General features: G+C 33.5%; 1 protein-coding gene, 1 long non-coding RNA gene and 1 pseudogene across 3 annotated transcripts; 2 read left to right on the top strand and 1 right to left on the bottom strand.

Moving 5' to 3' along the window:
- The first annotated feature begins 245 nt into the window (after nt 1-245).
- Nucleotides 246-2,955, top strand: LOC139890989 (uncharacterized). Of its 2 annotated transcripts, XR_011773487.1 has the most exons (6): nt 246-821; nt 1,711-1,800; nt 1,937-2,057; nt 2,149-2,218; nt 2,583-2,672; nt 2,766-2,955. It is a non-coding gene; the product is annotated as an uncharacterized lncRNA (long non-coding RNA). The 2 variants fall into 2 exon arrangements; XR_011773486.1 differs by lacking the exon at nt 246-821 and having other exon boundaries at nt 866-1,800.
- Nucleotides 2,956-7,925: 4,970 nt separating this feature from the next.
- Nucleotides 7,926-12,158, top strand: LOC139887955 (histone deacetylase 14, chloroplastic-like; annotated as a pseudogene).
- A 4,709-nt stretch (nt 12,159-16,867) lies between these two features.
- LOC139887954 (AUGMIN subunit 2-like) lies at nt 16,868-18,943 on the bottom strand. The gene is made up of 6 exons (XM_071871000.1): nt 18,830-18,943; nt 18,459-18,560; nt 18,028-18,132; nt 17,884-17,952; nt 17,247-17,360; nt 16,868-17,155 (listed from the first exon to the last, which is right to left on the bottom strand). Exons 1-6 carry the CDS (start codon nt 18,941-18,943, stop codon nt 16,868-16,870), a joined length of 792 nt encoding a protein of 263 aa, XP_071727101.1.
- Nucleotides 18,944-20,413: the final 1,470 nt, after the last annotated feature.

Raw genomic sequence — 20,413 nt, 5'->3', positions numbered from 1 at the left:
ATACTTTTGGTTGTTAAACATTTGACGTTGGTTAAAACGTCACATTTATTCATGAATGCAAACTTATTTTGAAACAGCATATATAGTTTGACCTTGTAATGATCCTGTTGTTGATGAATCGTACACGATGATTTTGTACGGGGCATCACATGACAATTATAAACGTCGAAATAGTTTAGACGCTTAAACATGAAAAAGGTTTATGACAACTAAAAGAGTCGAAAATAAATCTATCTAAAAGAGGCGTCAAAAGCTTTCCAAGCATACAACTTACTGAGTACAACCGAGCCCATAAGTATTCTGACCGATGTTTGACCCTAACGCTTGAAACAATTTTACTCATACATGATTTTACTGACTCACAATCTCGCCAATTGATTCCACCAATTAATTCACAATTTCACCTATTTAAAATCTCACACAAGTTTACTGTTTGAGTTCATAGTTTTTCACCAGATTGATTTCATCGATTCACAATTTCACGATTGAATTCATAGTCTCACCAGATTGATCTCACCGATTCACAATTTCTCATTCGTCTGGCTATATATGCTCGTGATGGTAGCTGCTACGATAGTTGATAGGGTTTAATTCGCAGATGATAGAGTTTCATGAGTTCATTATATCTATCAATTAGTTAGGTTTTCATCGTTGTCTCTACAGATTAGTTGATTTAGGGTTTCAAGTAGTTGTATTTATCAATTAATTGTTTAGTCAATATGCTGTGATATCACTGGTAGCTAAATAGTTAATCTTTATGTGATAATGATAATAATGATTATGACGATGGATTGATGAAGTTGAATGCCTGCATCAGCTAGGTAACTTGTCTATTGTTTGGTATAATTAGCTTGTTGTATTTTTATTTTTATTTTATTTTTTTTTTTATTATTTTTTTTTTTTATAATTATGTATATTCAGCTAGGGTTTCATCAAATAGGTCTATTGTTTGTTTATCATATTGGTAGCTAAAAGATACGGGAATTTATGTGATGGTTATAATTTAATTAAGAATTGTATACATGTAATGTATGTCATTTTTACAACTATCGAATACAAACTGAGGCACTACATGTAAGAATATTGTGAAAAATGGCTACTTTATTTGACACTTCCTTGACAGATCTTTATGAAGGTGTAAGGCTCTCACTTGTAGTATATTGTGCATCATCTGGTATGTGTGTGCGTGTGTGTATTCATATATATTTGTTAATAATGTTATTCTTTATTATAGACTGCAGGCTAAACTCATTTATCATATATGGCTTCTATTTAGTACGAGTATTGAACTATTGATGTTTATTGTTGATGGCTTCCATGAGTTGGTAAATTGTTCACTTGTGGTGCTGGCAGGGTACAAGTTTATCATGTTTGCTCATCATCATCTGATGAATGATTAATACATCAATATCTTCTGGCAAGGTGATTTAGTAGAGTTGGATGGATGTGGTTCAGCCGGGTTGGTTGAAACAGAGCGATATTTGTTGATGTGTTCATAGTTTTAGTAAATCCATAGAGAAATTACATACTTAATATTTTCATAATTAGGAAAAAACAGAGCGATCACAGTAGGAGTTTGTACACTTTACGTATTAGTTAAATCTAACTTGGTTAACCCATCTCTCGTACCTAATATCTTTAGTTCACCTTTTTGAGATAATACTCAACTTGAATCAACTCACTTATATGTAAATGATGCAACGTTTGCAGTGAGCAACAGCTACATTTGTTGATCCTTTTTGGACTCCAGGTGACATTATTCAAGCTGAAGATCGCGATCGCACACATAGAATTGGCCAGGTGAAATTCTTTTAGCTTAATGATGTAACATTTGTGCTAACTGAAGCACTTTTATGAACATAGTTTAGTCCTAAAGAGTTGTATTCCATCTTGTAGCTTATGTGCTTATATATTGTTGATTGCTATATATTTGAAGGTGTGATCAGTGAATGTGTATGATAGTGTAACATTTGTGCTAATTGAAGCACTTTTATGAACATAGTGTTCTATATCAATATGATAGAAGAGAACAATTGAAGAAGAGTAGACTTGAAAAGGTTGGGATTGTTTTGTATGATAGTGTTTACTCTTTTTTTCTTTTTGTTGGTATGGGTAGCGATTCTAAGTTATTATCTTGTTTTTATTCAGGTCATCATGTTCGTGTCAAAGTCTGATATAGAGACCAAGCCAACAGAAAGCTTGCTAAAGAGACAAATGGGTATGTATGGAAATTATTCTTTGACCTCATCGTAGTCTGCAACCATTTGAATATACTTAGGTCTATGAATCACGTCTCCGATCTTAAGTACAAGTTTCTTCTCTCTTGTGGATTGACCATTAACTGCCTACAATAAACATTATCTGAAATAAGCTGTGTCGCTAAATGACTGAAATACAATCTATTAGCTTACATTATGGTGTTTTTTAAATGGTGATGAGACACCTATTCAATAATGCAACATTAATCCATCTTCTGATCGACTTTCTTTGCCAAATATTTTTTATCCATAGACATTGATTGTTATGTCAGTCTCCTTAGAATGCTGATCTTGATTAGAATTGATGTTTTACTTGTAATGCAGGGTCAGTCAATATTTAATAAAGCCACAAGTTTTGAGGACATAGGAACTATGAAGATGAGAGGACCCTACTCCGCCGGCCGCAATGACAAAGTATATTGCCTATTGTATTTAACTTAACATATTGTTAACTACATGTAAGTTGTGCTCTTCTAATATGTTGCTCTTGTTACCCTTCTTTTACAGGCCTATCTAGAGATGATGATCTAAATTTGTTGAACCTGGACTGAATTATGGTGCATTTGAATAGTTTTGTAAAATAAGTTCTGTTTTGATATGTAACGAACTAAATGTTAAACTGAATTGGGCTGTTTTTGTCAGAATAATTGTATGAAAATAATTTTGTAGATTTTGTTATAATAAATTTGAAGTTGAAGATATGTGTGTGTGTGTGTATATAAATATAAAAATGTACAGTAATATATTTCTTTCATGAAGTTGAAGATATGTCTGACGCTTCTGTGTGAAAAGAAATGATTTTATTTACGCTTTACAATGTTAACAAGTACTTGTTTTTTGACAGTTCTTAATGTGAAAATGATATGTTTTTTTGACGCTTTGTAGTGCAAATAATTTCCTTTTTTTTGACGCTACTTGGTGTGAAAAGGAAATGATTTTTCCACGCTTTTTACTGCAAGGAAGTTGTTGTTTTTTAACGCTTATAGGCATTAAAAAGTAAATGGAATTTTTACACTAAGAAGCGTTAGAAACTTAACAAAATTTCTGACGCCCATATTTTCCACACTAGGGTGAAGCGTCAAAAATTTCATAGCTTATACTTTTGAGCGTCAACAAGTGAGCTAAAAAGCGAGACAAAACAACACCTTTTTTGTAGTGGCGGATCGGGGACTTATACCCCGTCGGTAAGCTTATTAGCGATAAATCCTCCAAAATCTTGACGTATTCATTTCCAAATCGAGGTGGCAAAGGTGTTCGTATTTGTTTAGTTTGATGAACGTTTCTTAATTTTAATAGTAATCGTTATTTTAGCCAAAAAAAAAAAAAAAAGTCCAGAGATGTGTTGATAAAAATTCATGATAACTATAAAAAAACTTAAGTTGATCTTGGGTTGTCTCAAACGGCTAGTAATGATGAGTCTGAGAAAAAGTATGCGGTCTTCTTGCATGATGAACCATCCAATAAAATCAAACAAGCCATTCAAAGGATCAAGCACTTGCATTCTATTTAATAAATGAACTCATACATTATATTAGTATTCTACTGTATATAATAAGGATCGGCGACTCATTCTTGGACCGTGTTTAGTTGGTTAGAACTTTGTTTAGAATACTGCTATTATATAGTGTTAGTTGAGTGGCTAGAGCATTGTTTAGGTTTTTTATTTTTTTATATGTGTAAGATTATAGATTCAAATAATTTAATAGATTGAATAACAATAAATATATCAAGTTATTGGGGGTAAATATCCAAATGACTAGTTAACAGATTGGCCTGTTAACAGAAATGCTAAAATGTCTAAATATAGTCTTTGGGTTAAATATGGTTGAATCATCCAATGTGCAGATTCAGAGAGCTTTCAGAAAATTTGTCAAGGGCCGACGAGGGGTAGAGATGAGTTTCTGAAATTTATTCCGTTGGAGCAGAGAAGGGGCATATCTTGAATCCAGAGATTGATAATAATGTACCCGAACAATCAATCGGAAAACTACCCCTCCAGTAGTTATACTCTCCATAGCCGGTAATAGGTATGAACATTTGGCGGCTGGAGCCATCCGTGGGACTCATTCTCATCAAAAGGACAAAAGACAAAAGGGAAGTACATCTACTAATGTACCCAAAATACCTATTCTTTTTGTTTTTTGAACTTCTCCACTTTCAACTAAACTAGGTACATGTACATCTCCCAAGTATAAGTTAGAAACCAAGCTTTTTGTATCCTCGCCAAACAAGACATCATTTCTAAATGGGCCAGCCCAAAGTTTTAATAATGTGGCTCATTTAAATGATCTTTCCCAAGCTGACATTGGTGAATCTTCTTTTGAGGACCATGAAGTGTTGGGACAGAGGTCCCTAACTTATCAATAATTAAACTACCAACAGAAAGAAACTTGTATTAATTTTACTATGCAATATGGAAATGAAGCAAACAAACACTGAGGACTACATTGTTGTTAACTTCTATATTTACTCACCACATATCACAGCTAATGCTAATTATATAGCCACAGTAATACAAAACGTGTCCTAAAAAGTACTCCGTAGTAAACACTAATATCATTTAAACCACAAATTAGTTATGTACCACCCACTCACATTTTTTTTTTTGGACAGCAACTACCCACTCACATTAATAGCCGGTCAGCTCTCACACCAATTCAAGAGTAGCTAATTAACATAATTATTTTAAAACTAAAACTAACATGTCAACCATATGCTAATTAATTACTTATTCAAACTTGAGCCATGCACTTTTATTAACATGTAACATAACCAATTAATCCAATAATCACCTCTTTAATTGGTTAGTTCATACCACACGTTCACGACACTTGTGACATATAACGCGGCTCTTCCGGACACGTTTAACACCATCTCAACTCACCGGACTCCCGACCTCTTCCCCAGTCACGTCCACAGCCATCTCGGTTTGAACCTCCATAGACAAAACGAATACACGTGTGCCTTTTATCAGCTTTGTTAAGTTGGTAATACTTATCATGGGTTATGCCCTTTCGGTTATCCCAATTTTCTTCCGAGTGGTATATATATATATATATATATATATATATATATATATATATATATATATATATATATATATATATATATATATATATATATATATATATATATATTACAACACAAATTAATATATGTATGTTTATATTCAAATATTCCACATTCATATTGTTAGCCTTCGCAATAAAAGGCTTCACGTACCAACAAGTTTGTTCTCTCCGTTTAACAATTTGATATGCGATTAATGTAATATTGTTGAGAATGTGTGGAGCACTAGAGTTAGAATAGATGAGTAAGTTATATTTATTTATTTATGTATGGATGTATGTTTTGTATCTATGTATATTTCAAGTTGATGATGGCGGTTATGACGGTGATTTCCTGAGGAAGAGAGGGAGAGATAGATGGTGGTGATCGATGGTTGTGATCAAGGGTGGTGTAAGTGAGGATTGCGGTGGCGGTTTAGGTTTCACGAAGGAGTAACCAGAATTAAGAATGGTGATGTGTTTATTTTATAAAACATTTATAAAACTGCATGTATTCTCATCCCAAAATATTAGATTTTAAAAGTGGGACTATAACTCACTTTCACAGATTCTTAATTCGTTGAGAATCAAGCTTGGCCACTGATCGATTCACGAACCTATAACAAATATATACATATATATCAAAGTATGACCGAAATATATTCACAATATGTTTTATTACGTTTTAACAATTTAAGTTTGTTAAGTTAGCAGTCCAACGTTAGTAATCTACAACTAGTTGTCCACAGTTAGATGTACAGAATCAAATCAATATATATTATCTCGAATCAATCCACGACCTATATATATATATATATATATATATATATATATATATATATATATATATATATATATATATATATATATATATATATATATTGCGGGGCAATGTTTGAGTCTTCTTGGGAAAGAGCCAATTAAGAATGCTAAACGAGGTCGCTTTCAATGGTGTATCTACGTGTTGAGCCTCTTTGGTATGTACAATAATTTCAATGTTTTTTAATGGGCCTCTTCATCCAACTTGAGTGCTTCTCGTCAGATTAATATATGGACGTCACAGTCCTGGTTATTAATTCATGGAGCGTGACTGCATCGTGGTTGGACCGAAGCACATTGTACTTGTTGCCTTTTATAGTAGGTGTGTATAATGACATATTGTATGTTTTTTTTGGGCAATAATAACGAAAACTCATATAGAAACAAAGTCATTTTTCAAAGAAAAATGCCCTCAACGGAGAATACAAACAAACGGGAGAAAATGGGAGAGCTCGCACCTAGAACACAACTAACTAAAGGAAACTTTCTATAAACGAGTCTCCCATAACCAAATCTAATCCGAATACTACACGAAAATAATAGTAGCTAAACCAAAATAACTAAATGAAATCAATAAGCGGAAAAAGTAAACGAGACGAACCCAACAAATCAACTCTAGGTCCCGCCCTTTTCAACTTACCGTTAACCGTCTCTTTCAAAATGTTCTTTCCCGACTAATTCTCTGTCTTATTAGATGACACATTAACGAATCCATCACCCGGTAGGCGCTCCTCGGCCAAACGTGTCATCATTTTATTGAATGCCGCGAAAGCCTCCACGGACATTATTCCATTGCCGTTTGCCGATGAACCGCCGTCTCTACCATCTTGATACCCCAAAAGCAAGTTTTGAATTGCGTCCCGTAATATAAGTCATCAATGTCTCTAAGCTTATAAGAACCCGAAGTGGAAGCCTCACTCGCCTTCTTTCTTGACCTTGGATTAGCCACGCTAAGTAAATCTCTTCGAACATTTCTATTCAAAACATACCACGATTTACAATAACCTTCGCACGAGGGGTCCTCACAATCGCAATAACTTCTTCCACTTCGACCAATTAACACCGGTAAAGGCCTATCTTTGTTCGATTCTGCCTTACGTTTAGCCACCAAGTCTTTTTTCTTTTTATGCTTCTCCTTCTTCAAACGAGTCAATCTCTCCGCAAACGGTATGTTATCCAAATGATCTAAGCTAGTACAATCCACATTAGTTGAATGTGACAGTTCAACCTCTAACTCGTCATTAATTTGAATAACCTCCTGGATTGGTTCTAAAACATTCCTTTGATCACCTCGAGTTCTAGTACCCAATTTATGATTAATATCATCACCTCTGTTGCCCATTTTCTTCTTAATCTCATCAACACTAACATCTCCAACTGAGACCGTGGAATCATCTCGCTTACATACCGAACCCGGAACCCATGATGCAATCTCTTTCCCACCAGAAGAATCCATAAGAGTAGCAGGTATGTTGTGCGTAAACAATGGCCCAGTAGCAGATAACAATACCTCATCGACAGACCCAAATTTTAAACCATACTTGGGACCATTTGTCAACTCATTTTGAAAAGGAGGAGTTGCTGGAAAATCACTCTTTTGGTTTGAAACACACAAATCTGAAACCATCCCAGGATCTTCAACTTGACCACTATTTGAAGTATCACAATGTCGATTTAAAGCATCAATCACCTTCTCTTTATGAACATGAACCGAAGGCATCATATTACTAACTTTCGTCCCGATACAAAGAACATCTTCATTAACCAGCGGATGACTTGAAACTAAATTGTGATCGAAAGCATGAAAAATACAACGAGCAACACAAGACATATCCGAAATCTCGGATACCCAAACATCACACCTAGAGCAAAACAAATCCTCGACATCGGCCTTGACATATTGTATGTCTGCAGTTGTTTTGTATATGCGTTATTATGACCTTTTTTTTTTTTTTTTTTTTAGGCCCAAAGGTATTATGGGTTATCCTGTAATGGGCCTATCACAGTCTCGTCAAAAGCCCTTAATTCATCTATTTATTTGTATTTAATTTTAAGATAATGTATAATCTAATCTCCTATACTCGTATCTCGTATATATACGGAGTATTTAAAATAAAAAATATACTCCGTATATTTTATATTTTATATATATACACCTCTATATGTTTCTCTCCCATAGCAGAAGTGCAGAACCCTTAATTTCTTTGTTGGAAGAAAATGAATAATCTTTGTCGTCATCATTATCATCGATCAGGTATATATACTTTGTGTGCGCTCTGTATTAAGTTTTAATTTTACCTTAATTATTACAACAAGTTCAATTTTGGAGCTCTAGATTTCAACTCTAAATTGATCAATAGCACAGCAGAGCTCTTAATTAAAGAAAGCAGAGATCTTTAGTATAAAGTTCGGTACGATTGGTCCTCAATCAAGCAAGGCAACTCTCTTTAATTTTGGAGCTTTAGCTTTCAATTCTGAAGTTGAGTGAAATTCTGTAATTTATGAATATTAAGGTTATAAAAATATACTGTAATTCGCTAGATGTTATTTGGACATGATAAAAACCCAAATATATAGTAATACTTACATGGACACAAATTTATAAAAGTTTTAATCTTTCATGTCCATAAGCAAGCATGTAAGGAGTACATACGTGTATATTCTTTCTTTCATATAAAAAAAAAAAAAAAAAAAAAAAAAAGCATAGATCTTCAGTACTCCAAATTAGTTCTTTCAAGCAAGCAATCAAGCAAACGGAAAACAATGAAGAATCAGACTCTCTTTGGTGTGTAAACTGAATAATTCTGTTTCTTGTGTTTCTGCAGTTTGTAGCTGGTATTTTCTATCTTTCAGGACAAAGTATTCATGTGCTGCTGCTTCTAAACCGGCCGGTAGCAAAACGAATGGTGAGGATATGCCAAAGGTGATGTACAGTTTAGCTCCTGCTTTGGGTCATCGCCAGAGACTTTATGGTACTCACGACAATAATTTGAGAATCTCTTACATTCTGAATGCCCTTGAAAAAGCTAAACTCACTCCAGAGGTAAATCGGACTTTTTGCTCCATCACATTCGTTTTATAATTCTGTCTTCCACTTTACGTTTTTTATATTGGTCAATCTGGTTATGATACTACCCTTGTATTTGTAATTTTGTATGTAGTTATTCAACTGATGTTAATCTCTTGATTGATAAAACAAAATTTTTGTTTGTATGCATGCATACAGTTTCGAGGATCTGAGATCAGTCAACTTATAGATATTAGAAAGGCTACAATGGAAGATATAACTAGTATCCATTCAAGATCTTATTATTCTTTCCTCGAGAAGGTAATACATGTTTTATATTATGGACTAGGCTTCGGTTAAAACATTAATGGTTAAACAAGTAAGAAAAGATTGAGAGGGAGACACGTGACTACTTTTGATGTAATGTGATCTCATTAATCACAACTTAAGGGCAAACCTTCCACATCCTTGCACAACCTTTCACAATAAATTTTGTGTTTTTTCTTCATGTTTTTTACGTGCAAAACGATGTGTCAAGTTTGATCCCACTAATCCTAGGGAACTCAAGAATAATACGTGATCACAATCTGATACAGGAAACCCATTTTGTCACAAAGCTTGTTATTATAAGTTTATGTGATTTTGGTTAAAGAATATCACAAAATCACTTTCAAAGCTTGATATTATTATTTATAAGAGGCTGCATCTAATAGTCTTTTGGGATTGATGACGTGCTTGTTTTTACTTAACAGTCTTTTGTTTCTTGTAAATATGTTTATATATTATATGTATATAGGCGGTGGAAGATGCTAAGGATTCAGAAGATGGCACGTTAGAAATTGAAGAGTCTAGATTCCCCACACAGTAAGAGCATTCCCCTGTTTCTTTAATCCGTTCAAAATGATGCAAGAGTTTGAACCATAAATTACATTTTGGTAAACAATTATTCTAAGGGAGGGATAGGGAATCGCATTTTTAGAGGGAAGCAGGGAATTGCATAACATTTCATCAATATAAATGTTAAAAAGATATATATTTAGCAATATATACACACACACACATACATTTTTAAGTTTCATTGTTAACAAAAATCATTAACATTCATCAAATATGAACATTAGTTGATTTTGGAGCGATCGTATTACATTTGTAGACTAGTACGATTTGAATTTGGAAAAATTAACTTTAACTACCGAAATGAATTCACGCAGACACTTAATGATTCGTTGATTGCTGCTGGAGTAGGCTTATCATTGGTTGATGCTGTGGTAAGATAGCCTAACCTGAATTGTAATAGGTCTGTCTGTCTATGCTAGTTTGTAGCCATGTAATAATATATGAATTTTATAATTATATTATATTTACTTACAGGTTGCGGCATCAAGAATAAGTGAGAACCCTCCCATTGGTTTTTCATTGATACGACCTCATGGACATCATGCCTCTCGAGATGGGGCCATGGGGGGATGTATTTTTAACAACGTATCTATTGCAACACGATATGCTCAACGAACCCATGGACTAAAACGTGTTTTCATTATCGATTTTGATGCTCATCATGGTAATGGAACTAGTGATGCGTTTTATGATGACGCAGACGTATTCTATCTTTCAACTCACCAAGTAAGCAACAAAACTCTTCCTATTAAATAATAAATAATATATTATTTAGCATTTAGCATTTAATTTAATTTTAATCTTGTACTGTATTCTCAATATTCATATCTAATAATAATAATATGTAATTATGTTCTCAATTTAGGACGGATGCTACCCTGTTGATACGGGCAAGTTTGATGATATCGGATGCGGTAATGGTGAAGGGGCAACCCTTAATTTGCCATTACCTTTCTGGTGATATCGCAATGCAATCTGCGTTCGATCAAGTCATTTTACCTAAACCCTACACACACATTATATATATATATATATATATATATATATATATATATATATATATATATATATATATATATATATATATATAGGGTCATAATCAAGGGGGAAACACCTTTTTTGGGGGGGGGGGGACACCTTTTCGGGGGAAGTAAATTTTTTTTCGTTTTTTTCGAATTTTTGTTTTTAGGCATCAACTTTAGGTGAAAATATGAACATTTAAAAAAGACACTTTGTGATTAATGTTATTATTTTGGCGGTAAAACGCTCGATGAAAAAATGAAAACATTCCATGCATTGAATGTTTTGATTCTGAGCTTATTTGCATCGTTTTGTTTTCATCTTGTGTGAAGTGTTTTTTTTTTCGAAATTTAGCCCGATTTAGGGTTTAGGGTTTGGTGTTTAGTGTTTTGGGTTTAGTCCCTAAACCCTAAACCCTAAACTCTAAACCGTTCGTGTTAAAATATTCAATCTAAACCCAAAACCCTAATTTCTAAACCCTTAAAAAAAACTCAGAATCAAAACATTCAATGCATTGAATGTTTTCATTTTTTTCTTCGAGCGTTTTACCGCCAAAATAATAACATTCATCACAAAGTGTCTTTTTGAATGTTCATATTTTCATGTGATCTTGATGTCTGAAAAAAAAAATTCGAAAAAAACGAAAAAAAAAAAATTACTTCCCCCCAATTCCCCCACAAAGTTTTTCTCTCTTGATTAAATCAATCTCTCTATATATATATATATATATATATATATATATATATATATATATATATATATATATATATATATATATCCCCTTCATTATGTTTGTTCAGATACACTGGACATTTAAGGGAGTGCCTATCAAGTGAATGGCAGATGACAACCAGAGCGTGTTACATGCTAGCTGATGGCATTAAACAGCTTTCAAAAGATTTATGTGGTGGTCAATGCGTGTTCTTCTTGGAAGGAAGATGGGAATCTGAAACTCTCAAGTTTTGTATTGTAGAATCTTTCCGTGCTTTTATTGGGGAACCGAGCATGCCAGATAAATACGTCAAAGAGAATGCTCACTATTTGAAGGATGAACCATCTAGTAAGATTAAACAAGCTATTCAGAGGGTTAAGAACGTGCATTCTCTTTAACTAAATTATCGCGTTCTTTTTTAACTCCGTTTTTCCTTTTAACTAAATAAGTGCATGCATCTTCACATTCTTTTACTGGGGAACCAAAATCGCATTCTCTATATAATAACTAACTAAATTATCGCGTTCTTTTTTAACTCCGTTTTTCCTTTTAACTAAATAAGTGCATGCATCTTCACATTCTTTTACTGGGGAACCAAAATCGCATTCTCTATATAATAACTTGGAAATTACGTGTCATGGTTAATTTTGTTTAATATTGATTTTGAGGGGAAAAAATTTATGTAGGACATGTTATAATGAGCCAAAGTAAAACTTGTAACTTCATATCCATAAATTAGTGAGAATGATATTATTATTCTTATATATATAATATACTAGGTTTTATAGCTCGTGCGTGTAGGTAAAAAACTGTACAATATTAATTAACTTGATCAAACTTTAATAATTCATTTAATATTACACTAACATACTAATCAAATAATGACTATTTCATTTGAATTCTAAAAACATATTAAGCAAGCTAAACAAATAAAAAATAATTGGATTTGAAATTGTACATAGTACTACCAGCAAAGACAGTTGGTCTAAAAATAGTCAAGTCATTCTTTCAAGCTCACACCTGAGGAGTTCCATTTGAGCCCGTGCGTTGTACGGCTATTAGAAAACCCGTCAAATATGATGGTGCACGTAATCTCCAGTTCTAGATGTTTGATATTAGGCTTTTTCTTATGCAGCAGTTCATAACACGTCTTCCCATGTCCTTTAATTACCAGCACTCGATTCATCACATAACAAGCTGTACTCACAGCTTCACCCTAGAAAGTAATGGGTAAACATGGGTCAGCTAACATGGTTCTTGCAACTTCAATCAGTGTTCTGTTTTTTCTTTCTGCAACACCATTTGACTGTGGAGTTTATGTCGGACTGAACTGCTGTTGTATACCCTTTTCATTGCAAAAACTCTACATCTGTTGATTCTTGAATTCGGTACCATTATCGGTACGAATCATTCTCACCTTCAACTTGTATAAACTTTCTAGCTTCAAAACCAAACGTCTGATGTGTTCAAAAGTATCAGACTTATGCTTCAACATAACAACCCAAGATACACGAGAATATTCATCTGTAACAACCAAGCAATAAGAATCCCCAGAGATAGTCTTGCGATTAATAGGACCGAAAAGATCCATATGGAGTAACTTTAGAGGAACATCTATGGAATGATGCTTCTTGGATGCATGAGATTTCTTTGTTTGTTTCCCTTTCTTTGTTCAGTAGCTTTCGATACAAAGGCCTGACGACTTGTAGCAGCTTTCACATGAGCCTTTCTCATATCAAGAATATATAAATCTTTGCACCTCGGAGCGGTCATTAGAATCATGTCTTCCGGCATCATAAATTCTTTTCTCAAGATATAACACAATTTATCATCAAAAACAACTGTGTACTTTTTGTCAGCAACCTGTGAAACAGAAAGCAGATTGTTCGACATCTGCTTAACAAAATTAACCTTATCAAAGCCGACATTTTCATTGGCGATCACACCCTGCGAAGTAATATAGTCACCCTCATCTCCTTCAAAAGAAACCGGTCCACCATCTACTACCTTGACATTAGAAAGTAAACACAAGTTCCCTGTCATGTGCCTGGACGCCCCACTATCAACAATACATGTACTACAGCGTGGATTGTAGGCGACCTGCACAAAAACATTAGGAGATTGGTTCGAGAGGGCAACCTATGCCCTAATGGCAGTGGGTTTCCCATCAACACCAACTACTAACAATTCTACCCATTGACCTTTAGATCCAGATGGACCTTCAGAGTTCTGAACACCCTTTCCCTCTGACTTTCTTCTTCAAACAGTGTTTTTAGGTAATGGTTTCCTGTAATAATCGTTAGTTTGGAAACCTTTACTATCATTTGATTTTACAGAAGGTGTTTTTGACACAGGTGAAGATGATTTCCTGTTAAAAGTACATTTAGGACTCAGATTAATCTTCTTATGTGGTGTTCAATTAGAGGTTTTGCAATTAGCAACCCGGTGTCCCGACATCCAACAATTAAACATTTAATTTCAACAAAACAAGTAGGATTATCATATTGATTTCTAGGAGGTGAAAAATGTCTCCTAGGTGGAGTGGTATGCTTTTTGGTTGGTGGGGGTGATGATACATGTTGCTTCACATTCTGTCTACGGTTTGGGGAACATATTTTGGCACACTGCTAGGTTTAGAATTCTCACCTTTAGGTGGTAGCTCATTTGAAGTTTACTAAAAATTTAGGTGAATAAAATGGATATTTACTAAAAATTCAAGTTTTGAAATTTCATATAAGACCCTCGACCGATGGTTCTAGACCTCCGGCCGTTAGTGAGTTTCCTTCGGCCGATGGACTTGACCATCGGGTAAACACTTATGCGTAGGTCGAGACCATCGGCTAATGTTTGATGTTTATCGATTATTTGTCATTTGAAGTTAATATGATTCCAACTTACGGGCTCATAATCTATGTGTTAGTATTCAATACTAATGTTTTCGATACAAATGTTATATTTAATAAAGGAATTCTTATTGTAATTGTATTATACATTTGATAACTATCAATATTAACGTTATCGACTACTAATATATATAAATGTCGTGCAACGCACGCGCTCACAAAACTAGTATGTATATACAATATATACATATAGTCGGATATCTAAGTGTCCATTGTGTGTGACCTTGTAGGCTTGTATATAAGCGGTTGTATAGATTTTTTGTTATGGTGTGCACACTACGTCAATAGTATAAGCATCTTTATATTTTATTTTTTAATAAAATGAGGAGTCTTGGATGAGTATGAGTTTAGCTGATTTTACTAAGCTATTTTTCTATAACAAATTGACATTTAGTGGATCTTATAATATCTTACTTACGAAAGGCAAAAAACTATATGCAACTACCAGGAAACAAGTGAAAGTTTAAACTATTGCTTTCCATCTAGTGAGTAGTGACATTCGGCAAGTTTTAATATATATGCTTGTTGATAGTAACATTAGATATAATATCCAACTAAGTAAAAACACTCGCATGAAACAAAAGGCAAACATAGTAAAGTCCATACAAACGCATGTTATATGTTACAGTAAGTAAACTAAAACAAGTAAACAATAGTAGATTATGTTTCGTCTGGTTATTTTTGTAAGCTGCAAGTCTATAACCTTTGTTTAAGACATGTTCTGTATTTTAGATTATTTTTACACGAGTCAAAAAGTCTTAATATCACTAGCGTAATATGTGTTCAAATGATGTTATAATCTCCATCTCTCTCTATATTTTTTTTATTAAAAACAATTATATTTACCCAGACGTACATAGTCTAATCGCGAACTATAGTCTAATCGCGAACTAATTTGGTGATCATTTTCAACTTTTTTACTGGTCACCTCAATATATATAAACAAACATGAGAACTTTTGTGAAGTTATTATCGCCCCAACTAGGCTATATTGGGATTTTGGAATTTGGGATGGTTAATTACTATTTTTGATGATATAAATAAACTAGAAAGATTTAAGATGTGTTTAAAATAACCTCAATATTCTTGTTTTGATTCTTATGACAATACATAGAATATATATATGCTTGGCACTTGGCTCTTTGCTTTCTCAACCAACATCCAATTTTAAAATGCTCATTTGAACTCTTTCCCCTCTATCTATATATACTCTATTTTTTCAAATAATATCATTCTACTAACACAAAAGAAAAAGTGGTAATAAAAAATGGAGATAGTACAACTTCTTTTCATGGCTGCTTTTGCTACTTTTGTATTCTCAATCCTAGTTGAGAAGCTTACTTTTGTTACCATCAATGGAGATGAACGTAAGTCAAAAAGACCTGAAGTTTACAGTACTAAAAGCAGTAGCAGCAAGAAGAATAAGAGCAGTAAAAAAGTTCGATTTGCAGAACATGATCAAGTTGCATTTGTGGTCAACGATAAGCTTGTGAAACTAGACAGCATCAATCTAACTACCAACAAACAACGAATATTTCCATCAAGTTATGATTTGAAGGAGGTATATCTCGGTGCTGATTGGATTGGAGAAGAGTTGATGTGCAAGGAATTTGGATTTCATATGGAATTTTATGAACAAGAGTTTGATGGTACTCAAAATCAAAGATATGTACCGAACGATGATGCACAAACATGGTTAAAGATTGATGATGATGACTTTGATTGTCAAATCGTAGAGGGTACAAATTACAATATTGCGCTTGATTTTGTTCCAAAAAATTATCAAGGATACATCATTTGATGATAGCGTTGACAAATGAACGTTACCCTAAATTTCACCTATTCGTCGATGATGGGTCATGATCGAGTTGGGACACGAACATGATATAGCGCCATAGATTTATACTTAGCTTATTAATATTTAGCATTATTTCCTTAGCAAAGAAGTACTTATACTTTGTATTTTTGTTAGAAAGGCTTGAAGAGATGTTACATGAATCTGTTGATCTTTAAAATGGAGGAAATGTACTCGCTTTGCTTTTATATGTTAATCTGTAAGATACGATATGTGACCTGTTACGTCATTAACACATTATTTTCGCTAAAAATGTCACATATACTAGTTACATAATCATATTGTTGAACAGCAACAGTAGTGATCTGCAATAGAATCGTTACAAAACTGTATTTCACTTACCAACCGCCTAGTTTTCCACCTCAAAATTAGTTTCATCTTCCCCTTCTTGCTTCTCGTCTCCTATTTTTGGACTTGGTGGGTCCAAATCATCAGAGCTCGATACATGTCCCAATGAATGTGGAGTCATACATTCAGAACCTGATGGTGAAGTTCTTCTAGAAGGATCTTTACTCAGTGATTGTGAAGGAATCAGCCTAGCCTTTTGGAGGTTCGTGAAAGATTCTCTCATGGCTGACATTGCTTCGAAGTATCTGGTACATGAAACCAACGCTACAGAGATTGGACGAAGCATCTCCTGCTCATAACACAAAGAATAAAATTATAGTAAAATCATATTCTTTTAAAGTTAAAAAAAAAAGGGAGAATTTCAGTTTCTGTAAACGTACTGCCCATATTGAAGGCGGTTCCTTAAAGTTGTGGGTCCAGTGGAGATCAGATACTGACGCTGCAAGAGTGCCATAATCGCTAGCAGCATGCATTAATAGTTCTGAAAATTCTTTCTGTTTTATCTCAAGGAAAAACACCCAAAATGAAATAATTTGTTAGCATAAACTTCAATAATCTTGGAAGTTAGGTGGCTAAAATGGGCATGCTAGCTAAAGGGTCAAAATGGTTACCTCAATACCTCATAGATGGTCGAGTTGGGTTTGACCAAGATACATATATCCACTATTACAGATTTGGATACACAAATGATATCGTTAGAGAAATGACATATGTTGAACCCATTTGACCACTTTCTTTCTAAGATTTATTTAACCCGCTTGACAGTTGACCCGTTAGAGATGTAATATAACCAGAATCGGCCCATTGATAAGTAAATGGTTCAAAACTGATGTCGAACATTTATACAGAAAAAATCAACATAGGATCTTATATATCTCGAATATGTGAACTTTAACTCTACTAATTTTCAAAGTATTTTGGGTAATCAACACATTTTGTTAAATAAACTTGTAACAGGTACACTAGTTAAAAAACCTAAATATATGACTCACGTATCACTAGAGATCTAGAGCTAACCTGATATTCGGCTTCGACAGGAATGAATTCTAATGGAAATGGCTGTTGAAGACGAGCTATAATACGATCCTGTAAGTCAGTAACAACATTCATATCTTTATTATGAATTCTAAATTTCAATTCAACTAATTCTAACAGCATTACCTTATTCTGGATAAAACCTTTCAGTATGCTAATGATCCTTGCTAACATTTCAATCTTTTTTTCCATCTCACTCACATGTGTCAAGTGTGCGACTTTCATATCTTCCTGAAACAAAAAATTCCATTAAAAAAATTAAAAAAGAACTTATTTGTCAAGCATAGTATGTGACTATGTTCAGTAGATTATGAACCGAAATATACGATTAGAATCCTCAATAACTACATGACTTCATAAGTATGAAGCGATTAACTAAGTTTTTCAATACTCAAAATGAGTGCGGGAAAATAAGTACACGGGAAATGATCTGGTGAGTGGGTTCCGACATCACGTTCGAACCGCATCAATAACTCCTAACCGCCGTTAAAAAGAACAAAGTAGCACAAAAAACATTTTAATAATAACAAAAAAAAAAATTGACACAATAAATTCACCTTCCGACCTCGAAGTTCCACATGAAGATTTGCAACTTTTCTTTGTACCACGATAAGCTCGTGCAGTACTTTCACTAGTTCATCACCATTTTGCAGGTCCTCCTAATTACAAAACAGAAAAACAAATTTTGTAAACGTCTAATGCAAGCATACTGCTATTTCAAGTTTCGAACATGTGACCAGTGATAACAAATACTTTAATTTACAGCGAGTTACTTAATTATATTCAATAACTGGTGTGAACTTCAGTATGTAATAAAGTATTCACCACTATTAAAAGTTTGATTCTAAATTCCTTTTACAATACAAGATATTAACATCACATGCCAAATCAATTAATTAAAAATAAGAATTAGAGAAAACAAATGTACCTGAGAGGGACGAGGACGAAACCGTGAGTAACCTAGATCTGAAGCGATCGCAAGAACATCCGATATTCCACCCAGTTTTCTACAACTACCGGTGTTCCCCTCAATCGAAGCCATCGAGATTATTAGATGAAATGATATTAATTTGATAAAATCAAAAGCTTATTAAACACTCGAAATTATGATATCGTTATTTGTTGATTTCTTTGTTGAGGACATGAAATTGTGAAATGAAGTTAATGAACAATTTTTTTGGGTGATCGGAATTAAAGCTGAGCGCGTTAACCGCACCTCTCAAACGATATATGATAAAAACCAACGGTCTTTCGATGATTTAGAATTTTCACTTATAGTCCTTTAGTTCAGAAAAGTTACGATTAGTTTGATACTATTTTATTTATTTATTTATTTATTTTTGAACACCACGGATCACTCACGGGCAGTGGCGGTTCTAGGATGAGAACCTAATGGGGTTCCAAATTTTTTTTTTTTCAATACTAATTATATTTGAATACCATTTTTGTGGTTGTTTATCTTCAAAAAAACTACAAATTCGAAAAATATATAGTGTCCGAGCAGTTAAATTTAGTCGTGTCCTATACATCTTAAAAGAAAAATAAATAAATTCAAAAAATATATGGGGTCCTACACTTAAATTTAGTGGTGTCCTATACAATTCAAATGATATTTTCTACCAAAAATTTTCGAACTAGCGGTGTCCTGTGACCCCACGGGACATAACATAGAGTCGCCCCTGCTCATGGGTGACTTAATCACATATACGTTTATTTTTCATAGTTGCATAATCCACTCTCAACTACTGCCAAAGAGGAAACCCGATCTAATCCGAGAGCATAGGCGGTAAAACCTCATTCCACTATCTCGCAACGCAATGTGCGAAAGGTACCTTTGAATTCAACTATAGTCTTCTTTTAACCTCCCCTAGTTATTAGTCCCTTTGAATTAGTTTTACTAATTAAAGTAGCTATTTGACATCAAATCTTCATTTGAATTTGTATCTCTATTAAATTTTTAGATGTTTCAACGAGAGTTGTAATCCTTTACATCCATTAACTTGCTTGAAATCCAAGAGACCAATGAGAGCGTGACATGTGGCGCGAAAATCACATGTGATTGGGAAAAAAAATTAAAAAATAAAAATTTCGAAATTTTTTTTTTTCAAAATTATTATTTTTTTTAATTTTTTTTACAATCACATGTGATTATGCATGTCAAATCCAATAACATGTGATTGTACAATTTAATCACATGTGATTGTGCAAATAAATCACGGGTGATTGTAAAAAAAATTTTGAAAAAAAAAATTTCGAAAAAAAAATTCGAAATTTTTTTTTTTCGTAAAAAAATTTTTGACATTTTTTTTTCCCAATCACATGTGATTTTCACGCCACATATCGCGCTCTCATTAATCTCAACTTAATTTATGGATTCAAATGAATATTTCTCATTTCAATGATACTTTTTTCTTTCTTTTGCCAAAAGCATACATATGATAGAAAAATGTGAACCATATAAAAAAGACGAAATTTTAGAAGGACAAAGAAGAGCTGTAGCGCTCCCACCATG

This window comes from Rutidosis leptorrhynchoides, chromosome 2 (assembly GCF_046630445.1).
Source record: "Rutidosis leptorrhynchoides isolate AG116_Rl617_1_P2 chromosome 2, CSIRO_AGI_Rlap_v1, whole genome shotgun sequence".
Classification (NCBI taxonomy): domain Eukaryota; kingdom Viridiplantae; phylum Streptophyta; class Magnoliopsida; order Asterales; family Asteraceae; genus Rutidosis; species Rutidosis leptorrhynchoides.
This window is presented reverse-complemented; position numbering and strand designations above follow the sequence as displayed.

What these genes read in the sequence shown, in the direction of transcription:
- LOC139887954 (XM_071871000.1), bottom strand. Translation starts at nt 18,943, where the DNA reads ATGGCTTCGATTGAGGGGAACACCGGTAGTTGTAGAAAACTGGGTGGA. An exon ending in TTCGTCCTCGTCCCTCTCAG is followed by an intron (nt 18,561 to 18,829) that starts GTACATTTGTTT and finishes TTTTGTAATTAG; the next exon opens with GAGGACCTGCAAAATGGTGA. An exon ending in CTGTCGAAGCCGAATATCAG is followed by an intron (nt 17,361 to 17,883) that starts GTTAGCTCTAGA and finishes GAGATAAAACAG; the next exon opens with AAAGAATTTTCAGAACTATT.